The 26,162-nt window shown below is 41.2% G+C and overlaps 1 protein-coding gene across 3 annotated transcripts in view; it reads right to left on the minus strand.

Annotated features, from left to right (window-relative positions):
- Window positions 1-26,162, minus strand: part of MAPRE2 (microtubule associated protein RP/EB family member 2) — a 187,406-nt gene that overhangs the window by 78,046 nt on the left and 83,198 nt on the right. For all 3 annotated transcript variants that reach the window (XM_027526207.1, XM_027526206.1, XM_027526204.1), the window contains one exon: window positions 4,686-4,813. In XM_027526207.1, the coding sequence (XP_027382008.1) occupies window positions 4,686-4,806 (121 nt within the window). In that variant the 5' untranslated portion in view covers window positions 4,807-4,813. The remainder of the gene's footprint in view (window positions 1-4,685; window positions 4,814-26,162) is intronic.

Here is a 26,162-nt window from a genome sequence, read left to right on the forward strand (position 1 = left end):
TTCAAATACTAAAATGCTCAGGAAAATAACTGAGCTGTTATAACCAGCCTGGGGACAGGCGTGGCATCTGAGCATCAGCAGTTTGCTCGTCCTGTGGAGGGAGTGGGGAGGAGAAAGGAGATGGGGGAGAAGGAGAGGACAGTCTGCAACAGCCTCCAGGGCGAGGGGGTGTCGCTGGTCAGCTGCTGGCTGGCCAGGCTCTGCCAGTGACTCAGTCGTGGACCCAATGGCTTGGCTGCCTGCATCCCAGTTGAGGGGACAGGACTGGGGCAGAGAGATGGCTGTCAGAAAAAAGCCTCAAAGGAAATTCATGTATCAGAGCAGAGGATGGGGAGGGTGAAGAGGAAAAGGGAAGGTACATTCTTTTCACTCCCAACCTCCCGCCTCACTTCTCTTTGCTTTTCTGCTCCAGACAGATCACTAATCTCCATCCTCTCAAAAATGGTATTTCTAGTCACTTAAGTGAATTTCATGGCTTCTTAAGCACCATACTGTCCATCTTTCTCTTTTTTAAATTAAAAAAAAAATTATTTTCTGTCTTAAATATATGCCCATTCTCTTAAATCCCTTATAAAATTCTATCAAACTGGTTTGAGCTGGTACTAAAGTAAAACCAAAACATGTCACTCTGCAAAAAACCCTAGAAATTTTATAAAGCAGTTGAACTAAAACAAAAAATCGTTTTAGGCCAAACTAATCTGGTATTTCACATGGTTCAATCCCCCATCCCAACATGGGAAATCCACAAATATTCGTCTTCAAATCAAACATAGATGAGCCATATACTGTCATATTACTAGGCAGTATTCACACCCATTGACAGTCTGGCCTTCATTAATGTAGTCCAGTTTTTCACCTGAAACATAAAGGTTGCTGCTCACAAGACATGGATGCAAACTAAAGATGCATATGACTGTATAACCCAGATTTCATGTTCAAAGTCAATTTCATAAGGTTACATTCCTGGGTTGAAATAACAGGAAAACAACAAGTCACTGTCATCCTTTTGCAACTTACAACATGTTTCAAAATGTTAAACCTCACACCATTCACTTTTATAAAGCTTTAAAAATGCTTAGATGGAAACAAATGAGATGATATAAAGGTAGAAAATTCTGCAGAAAAAGATGCACACATGTGAAGCAGTATGTCAGCTATTCATGAGCTAAAGAAAAGCTGATGTTAGTTGTAATGATAGCTGGAGGGAGAGCTCTTAGCTGGAAATAAAGAAACAAATAGGAAATAATGCAAATGGGGAAAAAACATGCCAAAGGGGGACTGACAGTATTGGAACATAAGTCTTTAGGAAAAAGAGTAAGGAACAATTTTACTGAACAAGAAAAAAACATCAGTTAAATATGTGAAGGTATTTTGTGTGTTTTCCCATAGCTTACGACTAAAATAAAATTATACACAGTAAACTAAAGGAATTCAAATGAAAGTAAAAGAAAAAGATATTATCCAAGAAATCGGACTACTCATTATAAGTGTGCTGAGGACAAATCACTAAGGTCACCAATATCTGGTTTTGTTCTTATCCTAATGGCACTGTCCTCGCTGCCTGCAAAGTCTTCTAGAACAAAGAAGGGTATAAATAAATAAGTTCATAAATAAATGAAATGATAGAATTTCTTGCCAAATGCCACTGTTGAAGATAAAAGTCAAAGACTAAAGTATGAATAAGGAAACTGTGCCAGGTAAATTCTGGATATTTTTACTGTTGGTGGTTTGGGGTTCCTCTAAAATGCACAGCAAGCTCTTGGCTGCAGCCCAGAAGTACTTGGGGTGCTTGCTGGCTGGCACACTTGAGGCTTCGCACAGCCAGAGATGCTGATTTAGAAAGTCAAGGATCCCAAAAACTGGCATTCTTAAGCAGCTTCTCAGAAGATTAGAAATGCATTTAGTCCCCAGTTTACACTTTGATGAAATGACTGTCTAAAATAAAACACCCGTTTCTCTACTATGGGGATTAACATGTTTATTTGCTTTTTGAGGGAAAAAATACAACATATTTGGTAGCCAGTGAGTTACCCTAATGAAAATTATCTGTTCTCATGATCAAAATGGTTTCCACAGGTTTCATCAAGCCACACTGGATGGCAACGTAGGTACATATGGTTGGAAAATGCACACCAACGCTTTCTTTAAGGTAACTGTTCAAGAACCCTTCACAAATGCTGCTAAAATTTTACTGAATTTGCCTTATGAGAAATTGAAAAGATATGCAAAGAAATTATATATACATATACACAGAACAGATACACACACACATGGACACTCTAGCATTTACTACTGCTGTATCTAAAAATTCTAATTTGCTTCTCATTTCATTTGTCTGCAAAAACTCCCACAAATATGTTAAACAGGAAGTTCCTCATGGGCCCCTTGGACACTTTAGACCCATGACTGGCAATTTTCTCTATGACTGTTTTTTCTTATCTCCTTCCTTCTCTGTGTCTCTTTTTTTCTGGATAACCAACCCCATGGCCCTTATCCGCAAGTATACACAGCCACTTTATGGGAAAGATACAGTTTTGTCTTTGCCCCACAGCAGTTTCAAACTGATTTGCATTCATCCTAAAATGAGCACTTCTGAGGGAAGAACGTGGGTCAGGCCCCATGGAGAAGCGAACCCACAATTACAATGTAAAGTGATATTTGTTATTAATAGAAAAGGGATGGCTGATAACAGAAAACACTCTGGTGTTTTTTTTTTTCCTCCAGCAAATTAAAAATAAAATATTAAGCCCTCCCTGGTGGTACAGTGGATAGGAACCTGCTTGCCAATGCAGGGGACACGGGTTCGATTTCTGGTCTGGAAAGAGTCCACAGGCGGCCGGGCAACTAAGCCCCTGTGCCACAACTACTGAGTCCAAGTACCTAGAGCCCATGTTCTGCAACAAGAGAAGTCACCGCAACGAGAAGCCCACACACGACGAAGTGCAGAGCCCCGCTCCCTGCAACGAGAGAAAGCCCACGCACAGCAACAAAGACCCAGGGCAACCAAATACATACATAAATACTTTCTTTTAGAAATAAAATAAAATAGCAGGGCACTCCAAAACGCAGAGCAAGAACAGCACCAGAAAACCTGAGTGCAGATCTGCAGCTGAGCAGGATGCAACAGGGGCCATTTCTGACAGTCATTGCTAGAGTCATTTCAATAGGCAAACAACACATTTTTCCTGGGTGTCATCACAGTCTTAAGTCGGCTTTTCTCCAGATCGTACTAAAGGGTAAAGAACTGCTTGGTTTGCATCCACTACTGATCTCCCAAATCAGAGGGCTGATGCCTGAAGCCTGGACACAGAGCCGGTGGGTCAGGCAAGGCCTAGGTTCTGGACACCTTACTGTCTTGCTCGTGAGAAAATGATGACGCGAGAAGAGGTGTCAGTAGAAGGGAAGTTTGTCCGCTAGTTGATTCTAATCCAGCCTAGATGCAGAGAAGCGAGAGTGTCCTCTCTGGTGGGCCTGGACTAGTGGGGGCTGAGGGCCCTGCATGAAATCTGTCTACACAAGACTCACAGGATGTCCTGCTGTGGCCTCAGCATCGCCACACCAGCTACACCTGAAGACGCTTCTGTATCGATCATGTCTCATGGGATTTCACACGAATCCATCTCAGGAATATTTTCTCGTCCCTAATGCCATTTTGGGTCAGAGGCAGAGAGAAAATCTCTCACGTATTAGTTCATAAGAAGAAAATACTTCCTGTTCCAAAAGGAAAACTATGTCTCTGCTAAATACTCTAACCTAAGAATGAATTACTTCACTAGTGACATGTTCTTCAACAAGCCTGCACTTAATCACTGAAATCAAATGTTTTTTGTTTTTTTTTTTAATTTAGCTCTATATGCACTCCTTACACACCTACTTCATAGTAGGCAGGGTGCCGCCTCAGATACTTGACAAAGAATGAGACACAGCCCTGCCCTCAAGGGCTCTGGGAACCTTCAGGGGAATAAAGGCTGGACCTTCTAACACAGCGTGGTAGGCATTATTCTGGAAGGGTGCTGGGCACGGTGCTCCAGGAACACCATGAAGCCTGGGAGGTCTGGGGAACCCTTCAGAGGGGATGACAATGAGCTGGATTTTAAAGTGTGAACAAGATTTTACTGCAAATGAAGAGAAGGGGAAAGACTTTTTGGCAACGGGAGCATGAAAAAAATCCATGCAATGCAAAAGGGAAGGAGTCTTTAGGAACAAAGAGTATCGTGGGGCAGAGGCGCAGGGCAGGGAGATGTGGACCATGAAACCAAGGAGATGGACAGCAGCCAGAGGGAAAGGACCTTATCAGTCACGTAAAACAGCGAATTTTATCCTGTAGGAAGGACAACGTGGCGCCCGGAATGTTTATAAGAAAGGGTTTTGCAGGATCCAATCTGCATTTTTAGGAAGAGATGTGTGGTGGCTTACTGGGGGGGTGACAGAGAAAAGGCTGGGAGATCAGTTACAGAGCTTCAGCGAGATCACTCATAACACGTTTTGGGGTAGCTCGATGCTCTTTGGTGAACATCATCATTTTCCCCCATATGTTCATTAATTATACCTGAGGTTTTCTCCTTAAATTATCTGTTGAAGCTGTATATATATATATTCCTATTCCAAATACATCATCTGTGGTTTATAAAATCACATTCCACATGAGTAAACGTTTAGGTAAATACTTAAAAGAATGCTCTTACCTGAACAAAGCTGTTCCACTTTTGTGTAGTTTAAAGATACTATGTCATTAACCCAAGCGATGATGTCATGTCTGCTCATAGTCTCTTGGGTTATCGAGGTAGAATACACATTGACCGCCATTCCCCAACTAGAAAAAACAAACAAACAACATTTATTTACCTACAAGGAAAAAAAATGAACTCAGAAAGATGACAGACATCCATCCAACCCTGGCAGAACTCTTATACGGTTAAAACTCATATACGGTTTGTGCATCATCATTTTACGTCTCCTTCAACTTGGTTCAAATGTTGTTCAGGCTCTGAGATTCCTAATGTCTCATGTAATTTAGTGTCTCAGAAGATGAGTTGGGAACAAATTTTTTTTTTTTTAATCAGCTTTAGAGAAAAGGAAATTCCCTTCAGAAACAGGATACATACATGTTTCATTCGGAAAAAAAAAAAAAAAAGTCTTCACCAGATAGTCTTTATCCCTCAAAACTTTGGATAAAGCAAAAAAAAAAAAAAAAAAAATTATACAGAAGGTACCTGGAACTGACTGCATGAGTCCTCCTTTCATCTCTGACTGTTCTTCCTTCTGACCATTCCATGACACCTACTACTTCCCCTAACTTTTCTCCAGAGGGGCACACAGTGGCCACAGAAAAAGTAACAGAAAAGGTTTGTTTTGCTTAAAATACTTTGATAGCTATGGTTTGGTAAGATTGGTTTCCTCTTTCTAATTAATAAACAATGTTTTTAGAGCAGTTTTAGGTTCACAGCAAAACCGAGTGGAAAGTACAGTTTTCCCATATACCCCCTCGTCCGACAATCTCCCTACCAGCTGGGACATTTGTTACGATCAGTGAACCTACACTGATGCACTCTCATCAAATACTACAGTCTACATTAGGTTCCCTCTTGGAGTTGTATATTCTCTGGGCTGTGACAAACATACAATGACAGGTATCTGTCACTGCAGTATCACACAGAATCCTTAAAAAAAAAAAAAATCCTCTCTGCTCTGTCGATTCATCCTTCCCTCCCACTGTTTCTGGCGACCACTGATCCCTCTTACTGTCTCCATAGTTTTACCTTTCCCAGAAGGTCATGCAGTTGGAACCACACAGTACAAAGCCTTTTCAGACTGGCTTCTTTCATTAATGCACACTGAAGGTTCCTCCATGTCTTTTCATGACTTGTGAGCTCACTTTTTTTTGCACTGAATAATAACTGCACTGTCTGAGTTTATCACTCACCTACTGAAAGACATCTTGGTGGCCTCCAAGTTCTGGCAAATACGAGTAAAGCTACTGTAGTCACGTGCAGGTTTTTGTATGTTTGTGATTCATTAGGATAAATACCAAAGAGCACGACTGATCTGGGTCATATGGTAAGAGTGTGTTCAATTTTATAAGAAACTGCCAAGCTGTCTCACAACAGGGCTGTACCATCCTGCATTCCCAACAGCAATGAATAAAACTTCCTATTGCTCCATGTCCCCACCAACACTTGGTGGTGTCAGTATCTTGGATTTTGGCCATTCTAATAGGTGTATACTGAAAATGGCAACCCACTCCAGTATTCTTGCCTGGGATCCATAGACAGAGTAGCCTGGTGGGCTATGCAGTCCATGGGGGTCACAAAAGAGTCAAACATGATTTAGTGACTAAACAACAACAACAAATCCCAACTCTTTAGAGACTTCAAAGTGATATTCTATTATTCTTTTTTAAAATTCAAGTATAGTTGATTTACAATGTTGTACACATTAAAGTGACTCAGAGAGATATATATTCTTTTTCAGATTCTTTTCCATTATACGTTATTGCAAGGTATAGGATATAGTTTCCTGTGGTATACAATAGGTCCTTGTCTTTATTTATTACATATATTCCAGTGTGTATATATTAATCCCAGACTTCTGATTTATCCCTCCAACTTTCTCCTTTGGTAACCATAAATTTGTTTTCTATGTCTGTGAGTCTGTTCCTGTTTTGTAAATAAGTTCATTTGTATTTTTTTTTTTAAGATTCCATATGTAACTGATACTATACAATATTTGTCTTTATCTGTTTGACTTACTTCACCTAGTGTGACAATCTTTAGGTTCATCCACAAATATTGCAAATGGCAATATTTCTTTTTTTTTAATGGCTGATAATGTATCTACCATGTCTTCTTCACCTGTTCATCTGTCAATGGACACTTAGGTTGCTTCCATGTCTTGGCTATTGCAAGTAATGCTGCTATGAACAATGAGGTGCATGTTACCTTTTTGAATTTAAAAATTAGAGTTTTCATCTTTCCTGTATATATGCCCTGGAGTGGTATTGCTGGATCATATGGTAACTATAGTTTCAGTTTAGTTGCTTTTTTTTTTTTTTCGGTCGTGTGGCTTGTGGGACCTTAGTCCCCCAACCAGGGATCCAAATCTGTGCCCCCTGCAGTGGAAGCAGATCCTAACCATGGGTCCACCAAGAAGTCCTTATTTTTGTTTTTGTTTTTTAAGGAACCTTCATACTGTTCTCCATAGTGACTATACCAATTTACATTCCCACCAACAGTATAGGAGAGTTAGTTCCCTTTTCTCTACAGCCTCTCCAGCATTTATTATTTGTAGATTTTTTGATGATGGCCATTCTGACTGGTGTGAAGTGATAACTCATCATCGTTTTTACTTGTATTTCTCTAATAATTAACGATGTGGAGTATCTTTTCATATGTCCACTGGTCAGCTATATATTTTCTCTGGAGAAATGTCTATTTAGGTTTTCTGCCTATTTTTTGATTGGGCTGTTTATTTTTTGATATTGAGCTGTATAAACTGTTTGTATATTTAGGAAATTAAGCTCTTGTTGGTTGCATCGTTTGCAAATCTTTTCTTCCATTCTGTAGGTTGTATTGTTTACAGTTTTCTTTGCTATACAAAAGCTTGTAAGCTTGAATAGTTCCTGTTTATTTTCGCTTGTATTTCTACTACCATGGGAGACTAACCTAAGTATTGCTACAATGTTATTTAGGAGAATGTTTTGCCTATGCCCTCTTCTAGGAATTCTGAAGTGTCATGTCTTATATTTAAGTCTTTAAGCCATTTTGAATTTATTTTCGTGTACGGTGTAAAGAGTGCTCTAACTTCATTGATTCACAGGTGGCTGTTCAGGTTTCCCAACACCACCTGCTGAAGAGACTGTCTTCCCTCCACTGTGTACTCCTGCCTCCTTTGTTGAAGACTAGCCACAGGTGTGCAGTTTATCTCTGGGCTCTCTATTCTGTTCAACTGATCCATATGTCTGGTTTTGTGCCAATGCCATGCTGTTTTGATTACTGTAGCTTTGGAGTATTGTCTGAAGTCTGAGAGGGTTATGTCTCCAGCTTTGCCCTTTCCCTTCAGGATTGCTTTGGCAATTCTGGGTCTTCTCTGGTTCCACCTAAGTTTTAGGATTATTTATTCCAGTTCTGTGAAAGATTTCATAGGTAATTTGACAGGGATAGCGTTAAACCTGTAAATTGCTTTGAGTAGTATGGTCATTTTAATGATATCAATTTTTCTAATCCAAGAGCCTGAGATATCTTTCCATTTCTTTGAATCATCTTCCATTTCCTTTATCAATGTTTTATAGCTCTTAGCATGTAACTCTTTCACCTCCTTGGTCAGGTGTATTCCTTAGTTTTTTCTTTGACATGATTTAAGGTTTTGTTTTTTTAACTTTCCCCTTCTGATATTTTATTGTTAGTGTAAAAAATGCAACAGATTTCTGTATGTTAATCTTGTACCTTGCTGAATTTGTTTATTGGTTCTAATAGTTTTTGTGTGGAGTCATTAGGGTTTTCTATAGAGAGTATCATGACTGCTTCCTGTCCAACCTGGATACCTTTTCTTTCTTTTTCTAATCCAACTGCTGTGGCTAGGGCTTCCCATACTATGTTGAATAGAAGTGAGAGTGGACATCCTTGTTGTGTTCTAACATTCAGCAGGAAACGTTTCAGCTTGTCACTGTTGAGTATTATGTTGGCTGTGGGTTTCTGACAGTTTTTATTATGCTGAGATCTGTTCTCTTTATACTCATTTCAGTGAAAGTATTTATCATGAATGGATGCTGAATTTTACCAAATATTTTTCTGTTATCTACTGAAATGATTATTTGGTTTCTGTGTTTTCTTTTGTTGATGTGATATATCATATTGATTGTTTTGCATATGTTTACCATTATTGTGGCCCTGGGGTAAATCCAGCTTGACCATAGTGTATGATCCTTTGTTGAGGACTTTTGCATCTGTATTCATCCACGATATTGGCCTGTAATTTTCCTTTCTGGTATTATCTTTGTCTGGTTTTGGTATCAGGGTGATGGTGGCTTCACAGAATGACTTTAGGAATGTTCCCTCCTCTTTAATCTCTTGGACGAGTTTGTCAAGGATTGGTGTGAGTTCTTCTTTGTATGTTTGGTAGAATTCCCCAGTGAAAACACCTAGTCCTGGACTTGCGTTTGCAGGGAGGTTTGTTTGTTTGTTTTGTAATTACAGATTCTATTTCACTTCTAGTGAATTCTATCTATTCAAATTATCTATTTCTTCTTGATTCAGTTTTGGTGACCTGCATGTTTCTAGAAACTCGTTCATTTCCTCTAGCTTGTCCAATTTGTTGGCATATAACTGTTCATAGTATTCTATTGTGACTTTTTATATTTCTGTGGTATTGGTTGTTATTTCTCCCTTTCATTTCTCATTTTGTTTATTTGAGTTCTCTCCCTTTTCTTCTATTTATTCTTGATTTATTAGCTGAATAATTATGAGAGAAATTTCCTGAGACATTGATCATATAAGAAAGGCAAGATAGATGCCTGATTCTTTCCTTATATCTTCAGATTTTCACAACAAAGAGGTAAGTTTCCTAACAGTCTCCAAACATGACCAATGAGGTTTTTATTTCTGAACTGTAATTATGAACTTACAGATTTAAACACATTTGATACACAGTTTAAATCACTGGCTTCTGAGTTTTTTCTGACAAGGTTCTAGTACTCTTTGCTAACTTCCCTGCTTTCTGGTATGAGAAAAATCTTCAGGCTTAACTTGTACATTTGCTGCCTTAGACCTAAAACCAGTCATTTCTCCAAGAGTTCCTTATTCCTTTGATCACAAATACTGGAGATAATATTTTTAAGCACAACTATATACAATAGAAAAATATAGACATAGAGATTTTACACAAAAACATACACATTATTAAACAGTTGTATTTGAAATTCTTATTAACTCTAAAGCAACAAAAAACTTTCTACTTAAAGTGCTAAGTGACAATTTTATTTATAGTTAAGTATAAAAATAAACATATATCCATCCTCAGAAGCACCCTCATCTCTAAATTTTCTTCCCCTGAAGATGTGAAAAATCTTAAGAGACACTGGCATCCCCACAAATGTGACCACAGTTACTGCCTTTCCACAACATTATTAAAAATGCTTTTAATTTTTTGCTTAATAACTTCCATTGTTTTCTTTATTATTTAGCATACAAAGCATTTGCTTTTAATTACTAGTCAATTAAAAAAATCAACTATATAAATTATATAAAACTTCAGTAAAAATAATTCAAAATTTAAAATGTTTTGGAGTGTCTGGTATAATTTTATTTACCAGCATAATTCTTGGCAGTTCATGTACTTTTCTAATGGCTTTGCCTGCAGGCAGTAGGGAGAAGTTTTTGCTTTAAGAGGCAACGTACTACTGGAGGACGAGGCACTAAGGCCCAGAATTATGCCAGAGGGCGAAAAGCCAGGTTGGGATGAAATTTTTGCTCTAGATGATTTAAACACAAAATTAAATGCAAAGCAGGGGAGACACAATCAGATCTGTGTTTTAGAAAGATTATCCACAAGTAAGTGAATAAAGATGGTCTGTAGTTACATAGTAGAAAGAAATGCAGAACAAAAGGACAGGTTGAAGAGTTATGATAGCTTTTAAAAAATCCATAAGAACAGAGAAGCAAGTCATTTGCTGCAGGTTCTGTCAATGAATCACACTCTTTTCTGCATCTTTATTGACAACGTTCACCAAAGGACAAGAATTCTTTTATACTGAGACATTTGGTGCACAAGAGCAAGTAAAGCATTGTCTGCCTTCAAGGAGCTCATTAAGATGACCAGGTAAACAACAGAATAGCAGCTGATTTTTGCTTATTTACTAGACTCACACTCTAACCTCAACCACATCCGCATCTCCACCGGACACAACTGCAGTCCCCAGAAACCCTGAAGTAAGAACATACATGTGTTGAGGGACCTGTGGGCAAACAAAGATAGAGGACAGAGCAAGAGTAAGGGTGGAGCAGTCAAGGTTAGGAATGTTTTATGATATTTTCTAAAATAAAACAATAACGATGCGTCACTTTGCCGACAAAGGTCCGTACAGTCAAAGCTATGGTTTTTCCAATAGTCTTTCACGGATGTGAGAGCTAGACCATTAAGAAGGCTGAGTACCGAAGAATCGATGCTTTCAAACTGTGGTGCTGGAGAAAACTCTTGAGAGTCACTTGGACAGCAAGGAGATCAAACCAGTCAATCCTAAAAGCAACCAGTCCTGAACATCCACTGGAAGGACTGATGCTGAAGCTGAGGCTCCAGTACTTTGGTCACCTGATGCAAAGAGCTGACTCACTGGAAAAGATCCTGATGCTGGGAAAGACTGAGGGCAGGAGGAGGCAGGGGCAACAGAGGATGAGATGTTTAGATAGCATCACTAACTCAATGGACATGAGTCTGAGCAAACTCAGGGAGATAGTGAAGGACAGGAAAGCCTGACATACTGCAGTCCATGGGGTTGCAAAGAGTCAGACCAGACTTTAACAACTGAACAACAATATACCTACTTCAAATTAATACCAATGGAATCAACATAGCTCATTACTATTTACCATCCGTGCTGATGAGAATATTCTTATAATCTATCTTCCTCCGTATTTTACCAGGATACTTCTAAGTTCATTTCGGTTTGTGGTTCTCTTTCACCTCCTCTATTAGTCCCCCATCCAAATGTGTGACACCTTCAGATTTTGCAAGGGAGAGCCTGAGGTCCAGATTTCCTCTGTGTAGGGAAGGCAGCTGAAGTAGAAAAAGAATTCTATTTCTGCTCTGCCAGTCATTCTTTTTTCCCCCTAATTCCTTCAGAAAAAGAAAACTTTCTACAGGTGCAACTTCAATACATTCAAGCTGAAATTATTCATCTGACTCAACAATTCACAAATGAGAATTTATGGTTCTCCAAATGTTAAACTCAAGGTTGGTGGAGTTTAACAGTCTTAGCTCTTAGGTGAACATCCACTAAAATCTGAAGATTTCATTGTAATTTCATTATAATTTCTTAGACGCCAATCCATGTTACAACATAAAGGTGAAAGTACTGGTCTCTACTTATTCATCAGATATGTTGTATAGACCACAAAGAAATTTTTCTATCATTTTATAGTTAAAGTGGTTCCCTGCTCCTATTTTGACTCTTGAAAAAATAAATCCTATGAGGGAAGCAGGGCAGGAACTGTATTCTTGGCTGACAAATGTGGACTCCTAGTCTTTGTGAAGCACAATTCAAAATATTAATTTTTAAAATTTTACTGAGTAATTTCCAAAGACTCAGGCAAGCAAAGTAAATGGTAAGAAAGGTAAGATAACACTGAATGCCACAGAATAAAGAACCAATATACTATGCAGGATTTATTCTATTTGGCTCTTCAGCACGTCTTTTCCAGAGAAATTACTGTTTATTCTTCGATGACCTGACATCCGGTCTCTAGGACAAGCATTTCTCTGTGTCACCCTTGTAAAAAAAGGAAGTCCAAGTCCTGTCCTCTAATCTGCGGCTTTCAGTTGGTACTTTAACTAGATCACTGTGTGTTTACAACCTGGTAAGTACAACAGCACTGAAAGTAGTAAGAAACAGACAATTTCCTAGCATGTTGGTCTCTGGGTCACACATTTTGATATGGCATTAAAATTTCATTTTAAAATGAACTTGCACAGGAGAAATTAACACAACATTGTAAACCAACAATATTTCAATAAAATAAATTTTTTAAAAATGAATTTGCATCCACTGTTCTTTCTTGAAAATAAACCAATAATCACCACATAGTTTATACACAGTGTATAGTTTATATACTGTTTCTGGAAATGTCCAAATGCCTTTCTGGGAAACTGGCACTATATATATAAGTATATACATATAATCTATAATGTTATATTGTAGCTAATATATACATATAATATATATACACACATATATATACATATATTTTGAAAGTGAGAGAAAGAAAAACACACAGAAAAATGAAAATCCCTTCCAGCAGGTGAAGTCACACTTCTGGCCTGTCCATGGATAGGGATCACTGACACATGTGACTTTGGAAAAAGGCCAGCCTTAGCCTGAGGGCCAGTATGTTGGTTTTGCCCCACTTCACCCTGTCTGCATGGGCTTCCCAGGTGGCACTAGTGGTAGAGACCCCGCCTGCCAATGCAGGACACACAATGAGATGGGGGCTCGATCCCTGGGTCAGGAAGACCCCCTGCAGAAGGAAATGGCAACCCACTCCAGTATTCTCGGTGGAGAGTCCAATGGACAGAGGAGCCTGGCGGGCTATCGTCCTTAGGGTTACAAAGAGTGGGACACAGCTGAAGCAACGTAGCATGCACACAGCGTGTGCATGGCATTGGGGGTGGTGGCGGGACAAGTGCTCTAAGTTTACGCTCTGCAGCAGTCACTCAATCATACAAATCAGAGACTGCATTTCTGCTTACTGAAACAAAAGGAATTTTATGTGACTAAGTGGGACTTGAGTTTGCCTCCTGAACAAAGCCTGGATAAAGATTTGGCAAGCCCCAAACTATGGAAACCAAAACATGGATTCTGCCCCCTCACCAGTCATCGGCTCCCAAACCAATGACAAAGTAGTTCACAATTTTGTCCAAGAACAAACTGGGCAAGGTTTGTGAATTACTACAGAGGAAGGCCTCTTCAAAACGTGACATATAAAAATGTCACAGCTAACAAAAACTGGAATTATTTCTTACATAATTCATTCTGTCTCTGCACCCCGCACTTAACAGACCACTTGGGTACAAGTTGGAGGAAAACGTGGTGTTTTTCCAGCAAGGCTCACAGTAGACCAGGTGTCTCAAGATTCTGGCTCTAGCACTGCTGTGGGTGTGCGGCTGTAGGGAGAGGGGCTTGAGAAATTAATTTTGGGATTGAGGCATGTGGAACCTATTTTGATTTTTTTTTTTTTTCACATCTACCATCTGAGTATGCCAGGCTTCCCAAGTTTAGACGCAACCATCTGCAGAAGAATTGCCTTCCTTAAGTGGTTGACTTCTGTCTGCTGCTCTGTAAGAAGGCCCAGTTTGGCTTGAAAGTGAAAGTCGCTCAGTCATATACAACTCTTTGTGACCCCATGGACTATATAGTCCATGGAATTCTCCAGCCCAGAATACTGGAGTGAGTATCCTTTCTGTTCTCCAGGGGATCTTCTCAACCCAAGGATCAAACCCAGGTCTCCCACATTGCAGGCGGATTCTTTACCAGCTGAGCCACAAGGGAAGCCCAAGAATACTGGAGTGGGTAGCCTATCCCTTCACCAGCAGATCTTCCTGACCCAGGAATTGAACTGCGGTCTCCTGCATTGCAGGCAAATTCTTTACGAACTGAACCATCAGGGAAGCCCCCAGATTTACCCCAAATGCATTCTGAAGCTGAACCTTTAAAAGCCACCCACCTCTCCCACCCTGACTTAAGTTTTTTCTTTATTTCATTCCCTGAGAGAGTCTATACCCAACTGGAAACTTCGTGTTCAACATAACATGTTCTGTAAACTAAGCTCCCTGTTGCCATGGCAATATACTCTGTTCACACAATTTTGCACTGAAAACTATACTCATATTTGTGACCGTCTTTCTTCACTCTCTCATAACAATCTGTATTTTCAACATGCTTCTCCATCACTGCGGGAAGTAATCCACCTCCACCAGCCTAAGACCAACACACGCAACCCACTCTTCACCCACGGTCAAAGCAAAGGAAGTGAAAGTGCTAATTGCTCAGTTGCGCCTGATTCTTTCCAACGCTGTGAACTGTAGCCCACCAGGCTTCTCTGTCCATGGGATTTTCCGGGCAAGAATACTAGAGCGGGTTGCCATTTCCTTCTGTAGGGGATCTTCCCGACCCACAGATCAAATCTGGGTCTCCTGCATTGCAGGCAGACTCTTTACAGTCTGAGCTACCAGGGAAGCCTGACAAAACAAAGAACAGACTGGAAAAGATGAATGAATAATAATGGTATTTTCCTTTCACCTAGGGAATATTTCTTTGATCTTGGGAACATAAGGATTTCTGAAGTCCGTATACTAATCTACAACCCAAGTGGTTTCTTCAGTCATAAGGTACGAATGCTTCATAGGAAGCCACGTCACGCTGACCAAACACGGCTCTGAAGTCTCCATGTATGTCAAGGTGGGAGAAGTGCCTGTGAGTCACAAGAACATTTCCTTTACTAATCACTGGCCTTAAGACCCTGGTCAAGGTCCAGGTCTCACCCTGAATTTCCATTCCACAAGGTCTTCTCTAGTTCACATTTTTAGGATGGTCAAGGTTGGCCTATTCTGACCTACCAGGTAAAGGGAGGTGCATTCTTTGAAACACGCTTATCAATCATGGCTTTTTTCTAAGAATCTTTTTGGCGTCATCCTAACAGAAAACAGCCATTTTGCAAACACTTCTACCTACCCACAAGTAGATTGAGACAGCTGCTGATATGAAAATGAGTACTTCCTTCTCCTACAAGGGCCATGTTTCTAAAATGCAGTAAGTTCCCAACATGCACACCTTTGAGTTGCGAACTTTCAAAGACGCGAACATGTGTTCTCATGTCCAATCACATAAGTCAGTTCTCGTGTCTGGCTTACATTGTCATGTGTGTGCATCCCCTACACGTGGTTGTGCTTTTGTGTACTTTACAGTACAGTGCGGTACAGGGTACGGTGCTACAGCATCTTTATTTCAAGCCCAGGATGTCCAGAAGCAAGCGTAAAAACAGCAGTGATATATCGCTGGTATGGCTGTAATTTTCAAAGTACTGTAAGATTAAAGACGTTTTCTGTGTTGGTTTGCTTTTTATGTTATTACTTGTGTGAGAAGCATTATAAACCTATTACAGTACAGTACTGTACAGACAGTTGTGTTCGTTGGGTACCTAAGCTAACTTTGTTGTACTTGTTGTTTTGTTCAGTCGCTCAGTCGTGTTCAACTCTTTGTCACCCCATGGGGCGCAGCACACCAGGCTTCCCTGTCCTTCTTCACCATCTCCCGGAGCTTGCTCAAACTCATGCCCACTGATTTGGTGAAGCCATCCAACCATCTCATCCTCTGTCGCCCCCTTCCTTCTCTTGCCCTCAATCTTTCCCAGCCTCGGGGTCTTTTCCAATGAGTCGGCTCTTTGCATCATGGTACCTAGGCTAACTCTGTTGGACTTTCAAATAAACTGGACTTATAAACGCGCTCTCAGAATTCCTTCGTGTGTAGGGGACTTACTGTAAGCGGAAAACATACACTGAAGAAAAGAAGTGCATATTTATACCCACTGATCAAATACTGAGACAAAGGAAGAAACTCCAAAAGCTGTTCATCAACCTCAGGGGGGCTGAACAGCTTGGGTCCTGCAGCAGACATTCTCTTAAATGTATGTGTTTTCCACTGAAAAACCTTGTACCAACAGACCTAGACTCTGCCTGAGTGCCAGCTTCCTGGCTCCCTCCTCACAAAAGGCTGATATGGAATCCCCCACCCCACCCCACCCCAGGCTGCCCCAGACAATGAACTGGGCATCCATCGGGAGTGACTTGTAAATGTGTCCCCTGAACCAGAAACTTCCCAGCCTTTGAGCTGCACATAATTCATTCTCCAGATTCAATACCATCAGGGGGGGAGGATTTAAACATTTCACCAAGGAAAGACTATCTCCAGATAATTCTCGATTCATCTCTTGCTCTTTATTTGTGACCCAGAATATGGCGAAGGGAGGGGGGCGGTATTTGGCTGGGGAGGGAGAGCAGGACGGAGGGAGGCTGGAGTCACAGAGGGTCTCTGAAAGACAAGCCTTGACAAGGTAAGAGGCATTCTGGAAACTGTACTGGGTTTCGTTGAAGATTGGGTATTAAGGCTTCCATTTAATTTGTGGAATAATTGATGGCTGCGTGGATTCCAGGGCTGGGAGGGGAATTTAAGAGGTCGTGTATTGTCTTCTTATTTTATTGTCTTCAGGTAATAATAACACACTGAAGCCACCATGGGCGGATGTAAATGTTTTATTTTTACAGGACTGTCTACGGGATAAGACAAAGAATGCAAAACTAACTCCTCCAGTCACCAAGCCTCCTCCCGGGAAGTCTCAGAGTGGGGGAGAGCCCTGAGGGCAATTCTGACTTCAGACAAGGATGGCGGAGAAACATCAAGGTATGCCCACAATTATACGATGCATAGATTGTATTAAAACACAGATACTGAAATATACCGATGTTTCCTCAAAACTAGGCTATTCACAATTTAGAGCTTTTTTAAAAATTGTGAATAGCCTAATTTTGAGGAAAAATCGGTATATTTCAGTACAATTTAGAGCTAGTGAAGAAAACCAGTGTAAAAGAATTTTAATACTAAGCTGCTTAGAGAAACATTGGCAAAAACATGAGTTTTATCAGAAGGCCCAAGAGCCTGCTCTTTATGTCAGGCTCTGTTGGACGCCCTACCACTGCGATTATTAATGTGCCCTTCATTATCATTCACTGCTTGATGATGCTTTTCACGTGGGCACAAAGCTCCATGTCATCACACAATCAGAAGTCCTACTCCAGCTAATAACTGCCATCTCTCTCAGCAACAACGGAACAGAGAATACTACTCTTTTTTCAGGGTGTCCATCCCATTTACTGCTAACTGTTCCTTTTTAAAACAGAGATTAAGCTCCTTCCTGCCATATCACTAAGTATTCCAAGGACAATTTTTAAAAACTAGGATATCATTAAAACACCCAGATTTCTCTAATTGTCTGCAAAATGAGATTTTCTACTAGCCTTGAAAATCAACTTCCATTTTAACAGCCTTGTCTTTACCTGGGTGAACCCCGTCAGGTACTATTCAGTAAGTGGGTTCTTAGCTTGGCTACCCCCAATAACTGTAAAAAAAAATGAAACAGAAATGCAACTTTCAAAATAGCATATACATATACGCATAACTGAAGCACTGTGCTGTGTATCTGAAACTAACACAACACTGTAAATCAACCATACTTCAATAATTAAAACAAAAACAATCCCAAACCCACTCCTCCTTGGCTCCAGCCCCGAAGTCCAGAGAGTGACTGTTTAGCTTGACGGAGACTTTGAGGTCATGCTGAACGATGAAAGACAGAAAGCATTCGTGTTCATTTATTCAAAGTGTGAAAATTGCATGCTAACTAAAATTTTTATTTTTTTATTTTTAAAAAAGCACATACATGTTTTGGGGTTTTAAATTCATAATTAACAGTCAATAGCTATGGCCTTGAAATGACTTGGAAACTTGGCTCTTACCCAAAGAATGAAGAAATTTGGGAATTCTTAAAAAAGTTCTTCGTGGCATTCATATTCATGGCCATGAATGAAACATAACTGCAACAGTCTAAGGCCTTACACATACACACGGCATATATTTCTTCATATGGTCAGAAATGCAACTGATTATAAGGGATTACATTTGCCTAAATGTCCATCTGTTTCAAACAGTGGGTGGCTTGGTCCCTGCTCTGAAAATAACTTCCATGACCTGCAGCTCATTCCCATGCCACAGGCTTGGCTGGCCTCTGCAGGGCACCAACTTCTGCCCAGTCCCCTCACCTCCCCCTCAACTTGGCTCTTGGTACATCCACTTGCTCTTGACCATATGCCTTCCGTTTACTTTCCCAGCCCCACTTGGCCCTGTTCCCTCTCCCCCTGACCTTAGCTCTCTCCCATGATCCTAACCATGTCCAGTCAGGTCCCAGCCTGCCCACCCAGCACGGCCCTGGATCCTCCAGGGTTGCTGCCACCATGGGGGAGGGGGGCAGTCACGTTCATCTGTTAACACTCCCCCCAAGCCCCGCATAAAACCGGGTGCATAAGATGTAGTAGAAGCAGTAAGAAGTAGAAGTCAGAAAGAAAAACACCAATACAGTATATTAACGCATATATATGAAATTTAGAAAGACGGTAACGATGACCCTATATGCGAGATAGCAGAAGAGACACAAGATGTAAAGAACAGACTTTTGGACTCTGTCGGAGAAGGTAAGGGTGGGATGATTTGAGAGAACAGCACTGAAACATGCATATTATCATATGTGAAACAGATCGCCAGTCCAGGTTCCATGCTTGAGACAGGGTACTCAGGACTGGTGCACTGGGACGACCCTGAGGGATGGGATGGGGAGGGAGGTGGAAGGGGGGTTCAGGATGGGGGACACATGTACACCCATGGCTGATTCGTGTCAATGTATGGCAAAAACCACTACAATATTGTAAAGTAATTAGCCTCCAAAATAAATAAATTTTTTAAAAAAGACGTAGCAGAAGAATGTGCGGTGACCACATGAACACGCCATCAATGCCAAGCAAAGTCAGGTGTGCGGCAAATTTTGTTAGAAGTGACCCCCACCTCCTGGTTCTGAACTATTTTGTGCTCTTGGTTGTACTGGCTCCTCCTCGGGTACTTACATTCTCAGGTGCCTGACTTCCCTAAACCTTCTCATATAAAAAAAAAACAAAAAAACAAACCCAAATGAAGGACGACAGCTTCACATCGTCCCTAATCCTCTGGGATAACTGCGCTCAAGATCTTACTTGAAAGAAGAGGCCATTCCCAGCACTTGGCACGCTGGGCTGCATCCATGCTTCAGATTCAGCTCAAACGTCCCCTCCTCAGTGAGCCTTCCCTGACCTCCTCTGAAGTGGCCTCCTCCAGGGACCCTTCCGCCACACTGCTCTTTCCTCCACGATACTAACACAATCTGTTGATTCTTTTGGTGGTTTACTGTCTCTCCACTACCTCGTGCCCCCATAAGGTTACCTCTGAAGGCAGGTTCTTTATAGAGTCTATTTTGTTACTGCGTGCGTTCTACGTCTAGAGGAGTGCCCGGCACAGAGTGAAAGTGAAAGCATTTGTCGCTCAGTCAAGTCCAACTCTTTGTGACCCCATGGACCATAGCCCACCAGGCTCCTCTGTCCATGGGATTCTCCAGGCAAGAATATTGAAGTGGGTTGCCATTTCCTTCTCCAGGGGATCTTCCCGACCCAGGGATTGAACCCGCGTCTCCTGCACTGCAGGCAGATTCTTCACCATCTGAGCCATAGTCTCCTGTGTCTCGAGGCATGCCAAGCACATAGTGGGTACACAGGAAGTAAAACCCGAGTGGATGCACGAGAGGAGGATTTCGTGAGGAGGAGAAAGTTACAGGGTTCCTGATATCACACCCGGTAAACCCACTGTTTATACATGTCTCTAGTGCTGTGTGACATGGTCAGGAGAGGAGAGATCAGGGTTGAGTGGATTACAGGACTCTGTTGTCTGACGTCTAAAAGAAGGCAGGCAACAAAGAAGTGCGCCATTTTTCACGTCTCCAGTATGAACTGCACACTCACTATGTGTACATTTCAGCTTCATGAGAGCCCTGACCAGGGGCACTGGCTGCCAGCCCCAGAGCCGCCACTGACCAGTCAGGTGAACTTGGGCACAGGTGCCTCACTTCTTTGGCTCTCCTTTCCTTCCCAGGAGTACACAGCCAACACTCACCTTCTCGTTTAGTCTTCACGACAACGCTATGTGACAGGCACAGACCTTACACCATGATGGGAAGGTGCACAGACGGGGAGGCAGGGTCAGTCACTCCCCTGGTCACAATTATCAAACGCAGCAGCTGGGATCTGGGCCGAGGGCTGATTCTAGGATTCCTGCCCTCAACCAAGTCCCTTTCTGCTCTCGGGTTTTATGATGTCACGAGAGTTGGGTGAGAAGAGGATAGACCTCCAAATGAGAACACAATTGTGGTCTTTCCCCGCCGCCATTCCTGATTTTATGTATATTTTTAATTGGAGGTTAATTGCTTTACAATGTTGTGCTGGTTTCTGCTTACAACAATGTGAATCAGCTGTAAGTTGACACACATCCCCTTCCCTCTGGAGCCTCTTTCCCACCACTCCCCCATCCCAACCCTCTGGGTCATCACAGGGCACCGAGCTGAGCTCCCTGCGCTATGCAGCTGCTTCCCCCCAGCTGCCTATTTCACACACGGCAGCGTATATACGTCAGTGCTCCTCTCTCGGCTCATCCCACCCTCTCCTTCCCCCGCTGTGTCCACAAATTCATTCTCTATGTCTGCATCTCTACTCCTGCCCTACGAATAGGTTCATCAGTACCTTTTTCCCAGATGCAATTGTGGCCTTGAATAAAACCATGTTTTCCCTTTTTTAGTGTTACCAAGGCATCACATTTTCCCTTTAACCAAGATGATGTCTTAACATAGGTTTCCCCAAAGAAGAGCTTGAAATGGAGAGATGTGGTGACTAGCTGTACTCAGTTTAATGCTGGGAATAGCTTTTGGCTCAAAAGCCTACCAGCTGTAGCATATACGGCATGCTAATACTTGAGGAATCACCATCTTTTACATTTCTACTTACTGCACATCTTGGACTCAGGTCTCTCAATTTGCTTTCTGTGGTAGCTTAGATAAAATGGACAGAGGCCACATACATGATTGCTGCTTATAATTTTTTTCAACTAATAAAAGACTTCAGATGGATGTCCTGACTATGTGTTTAGAAAAATCAATCTCTTAAAAAGAAACAAAAACAACAAAGCTCTTGGTATCTCACTCCTAGAGATTGGTGCCTATCCAAAGGTCTATATTTACACTGTGGCAAAATTTGTTTTTAAACTCATGCGAACATTCTGAAATGGGAAGTGAAGTACCAATAAAATTAAGCTTAAAAGGAGGAGGGAAGTACAGCCCACTGTTCCAATAGGTCCTGGTGAATTTAATTCTAAGATGGGTGATGGACACTCACATACCCCCAGCCTTCTTCATGCCACCCACTCTTAATTCTTTCCTTAAGTTTCTTAAATATGACCTTTGGTTGACAAGGTACAATCGGCTTCTACCTCAAACCCACTCCACAACCCCAGAGGACATCCTGTGAATTACGTCCAAGACGGCTGCAAGTCATGAGCACAGGAAATGGAAATTTTGGTCCAAGATTAGTAAAGTTCAGCCAAACTGGTGTAGCGGTGGGGAAATACCATCAAAACTAGGAACACTATTTCATCACCAGTTCCCCAAGCCATCATTCCCGAAACTTCCCTTCCCAGGTGAAATGATTCATTTAGGCCAGAGAATACATTTCCCCCTTGTCTGTCCACAATTCCACCCCAGAGTCAGCGTTCATCCTTCTTCCCCCACCCCAGTTTCCTGCTTACTCTTGTCTGGGCAACCAGACACCAATTCCGTCTGCCTTGTACTGCATGCAGTAAAAGAGGGTTTTTTTCTTTTTTTTTTTAAGGCAATAAAGTCATTTACCATTTATTTATGGGAATGAAGAAAGGGTTGATAGACTTGCATCAAAAGACCCAGAAGCCTCTGACAAAAATCAGTTCGTTCGCACGCACGCACGCGCACACACACACACACTTCATTTGCAATATCTCTCCGCTTTCCTATCTGCTGTCTTGACCCAGGTCGAAGGTGAAAACATTTCCAGCATCAGTGCAGAAACATTGTAATTCTCAAAAGGAAGTACAAAACACTGAGCATGTGGGTAAAAAGTGGCTAAGAAGTGTGCCATGTTCAAACTGAATCAGGTACAGAGATACCAGAGAGGCAGCCATGGTCAGACCTCTGGGTCTGGGAACAGAGGATGCATAGCAGTCTCCTGAACTGGAGCTTCCTTTTCTGACTCTGCAGTACTAAGCTATGAGGACTCACGGGAGCAAAGGACAAAATTTAACGTACTGTTGTAGTTTAATAAATGTGTGGGATTATGGTCTCTGCTGAATTTGGAATGTTTTGTTAAACCTGGGATAAAAATGGAAAAGTAACAGCTGATTAATGAGCATTCAGAAATAATTAAGGAAAAGGAAATTACTTCCCAGACCATATAAACTACTTGACGAAATAACCAGAGATGTTACTGGAAACAGGAAAGTCTAAAGGCCTTCGGTAAGTAGATGACATTTGTGCTAGAGTGAACGTGTGTTAAAAGTTACCCAGTATATGAGTCAACGTGAGATTTGCAAAGTGCCTCCTCATTCTGTCCCAAACCCTAGTTTCTAGGTTCCTAAGATTAATTTAACTTAGAGACTTTGAAACATATTTTAAAAATTAATCTGAATCAGCAATTGAGTATAATTATCACTTTTGCACGGGACGGGGGGTTCCCCAGGCAACTCAACGGTACAGAAACCACCTGCAAATGCAGGAGACACAGGTTCAATACTTGGGTCAGGAAGATCCCCTGGAGTAGGAAATGGCAACGCACTCCAATATTCTTGCCTGGAAAATCCCATGGACAGAAGAGCCTGGTGGGCCACAGTCCATGGGGTCCCAAAGAGTCAGACACACCTGAGCACGGCAGATGGCAGACTTAAACCAAAGACTTGGTACTATACTGGTTGACCCAATGTCTCAAAGACTGGTTTACTTTACATTACTTCAGTTTTAGCTATTGTTATAATGTAACAAGCACAACAAACATAATTAATATCATAAAAATATTGACTCCATATATTTCTGTGTGTATATACACTACAAAGGAATAATCCCTATTTTAAATTACAGTTTAAAAAATCATAATAGTTTGATGAAACAAAGAAAACAAATTCAAGGTAGAATGCTTATTAAAAAAAAAAACCTATTTTTAAAAAGTAGATGTCAAAGTGTTATTTTTTTAAATATTTTTATATTGAAAATCAGCATGCTTTTAGTAGAGAAAAAGTAGAAAATTAAGATAAAAATTAAAGATCTTTCATATGAGAGAAAGAGTATTTTATACATGTACATTTATAAAAATGATTACACATGCACATGTGTGTGTGTGCATATGCTCAGCAGTAAAGAATTCACCTGTAATGCATGAGACTCAGGTTTGATCCCTAGGTCAGAAAGATCCCCTGGAAGAGGAAATGGTAAGCCACTCCAGTATTTTTGTCCACGGACAGAGGAGCCTGGCAGGCTACAGTCCACAGACTTGCAAAGAGTCGGACACGACTGAGTGACTGAGCACACATATATACACTAGATCGAGCAGCATCACCCTCTCCCCTAGAAATCATGCCCACTCAAAACCTCAGAACATGATCTTATTAGGAAATACACTTTGCAGATTTAATTAGCTGAGATAACGTTAGAGTCTTAAATTCAATGACTTGCATTCTTTCCTTTTTGCGAATTAAGTTTTATCTGGGGCAAAATGAGGACTTTAGCCTGGGAGACAGCACCTCAGATAGCTCTGAGAAACTGCCCCAAAGAAGTAGGGGAGGAAGGTTAATATATGTGACTTTGGTGAAAGGGGACTTCAGTGCAATCAAGCACTTATCTTACAAAAGATTTTCTGCCAGTCAAGAGGAGCTGATGTCACCATGAAGGGAATGAGTCCTTTTCTAGATATGAGGAGATGCAAGGATTGGGAACATGAAATCAATTCCTGAAAAATATCTGACTTTCTGAAGACCTGTTCCACCAGTTTCCCTGGAGTACAAAATGTGTCATTCTCGACCCTGAACTCCCTTCAAGGGCATGCAACGACTTGTATTCTTATGAGAACATTGTGTGGAGACACAGAAAGACACAGACACACAGGGAAGGAGGTCATGTGATAACTGAAGCCACGCGGCCACAAGCCAAGGAACGCAGAAGGCAACCTGGCAGGAATAGGCAAAGACTGATTCCCCCCCAGGGCCTTCGGAAGGGAGCACAGCTCGGCCAGCACCTTCATTTCAGGCTTCCAGCCTCCACAACTGTGAGGGAATGCATTTCAAGCCACCAGTGTGTGGCCATTCATTAGGGCAGCCCTAGGACATCAATACAATACTTACACACTTCTGTACTCATCAGCTTGTTTCTCTTAACACATTGTGAGCATTTTCCATGTCTTCTGTGTAGCATCCGCACTTAGATGTCATTGTTCAGATATCTCATAATATACCTGAGTTCAGATTTTCTGTTAACATATTTAATTTATTGAACTTCTAGTTTGGCCGTTTCCTCTCTTCTTCAGTTAATTATTATTTCAAGACAACAGAACTGATGGGCAGTTAAATGCTAACCATGATCAAATCATTGCTGGCTCACGTAAAAAGACCTGGAAGTTCTTCCATGTCCTAAAAGTCTTTGGGTGATTCTGGAGTGAGCTTTAGCTATTTGCTAGTTATTGTTCTTAAAGCCGAATGGACAGCATCAGTTCTGGGTTCCCTTGTTAACAGGAAAGGAAGCAAGCAATCATCTCTTTTAAAAAAAAAAAAAAAGGCATGTCCTTGGCCATCGTAAACTAAGGGAATCACAGGATGTCCTGTCGAATGGTATTTGGCTTCCTTTCACGGAACAACCTCAATGAAAGCAAAAAAGAACACTCTCAAACTCTCAACTGATACTCCAGTGGCTTGTAACTTGCTCAGTCCTAAACAGAACACAGAAAACAGTTATCTATGACCAAAAGAGCGAGAGATTACTGCCATTATGGAAGCTGTAACTCATTTGAAATCTGGCCTCATGGTTTTGCAATAAAGTGAGTAAGTGATAGATGAAAGATGTTGCACTCAAAATTTACTATAAGACCTAGGGCATTTGTGAAATAATAAATGACCTTTATTTCATAGTATATTTGGATTTTGAAACATATGTGGTTAAGAAATTTGGTTTTGGGCTGCAAAGATTCGGGAAGCCAAGCATTCCCTTTTAAAAATCACAAGAGTCCTCAGCTGATCCTTTCAGGTAAATCTAGGACCTTACTGAGCTTATGGGGCTTACCTGGTGACTCAGATGGTAAAGAATCCACCTGCAATGAAAAAGACCCTGGTTCAATCCCTGAGCTGGGAAGATCCCCTGGAGAAGGGAATGACTATCCACTCAAGTATTCTTATCTGGAGAATTCCATGGACAGAGAAACCTAGTGGGCTATAGTCTATAGGGTCGAAAAGAATCAGACACGACTGAGTAACTTTACTGAGCCAACTTCTCTTTAAGGGTTTTAATAAGTCAGGAGCCAGTCTGGACAACAAGAACAAAAATTATCAAATGAGGTAGAATGAGGAGTGAGCAAGAGTTGGGGGAATGTTAGCCTAAGAATTTAAAAAAGGGGGCAGGGAATGGCATGTAATACTTTGATTATTCTGGGCAAAATTTCTGAAATATGGAAATGGTTCCTTGCTACCTTTAAAGAGGAAGACATTTCTACCCACA

This window comes from Bos indicus x Bos taurus, chromosome 24 (genome assembly GCF_003369695.1).
Source record: "Bos indicus x Bos taurus breed Angus x Brahman F1 hybrid chromosome 24, Bos_hybrid_MaternalHap_v2.0, whole genome shotgun sequence".
In the NCBI taxonomy this organism is placed as follows: domain Eukaryota; kingdom Metazoa; phylum Chordata; class Mammalia; order Artiodactyla; family Bovidae; genus Bos; species Bos indicus x Bos taurus.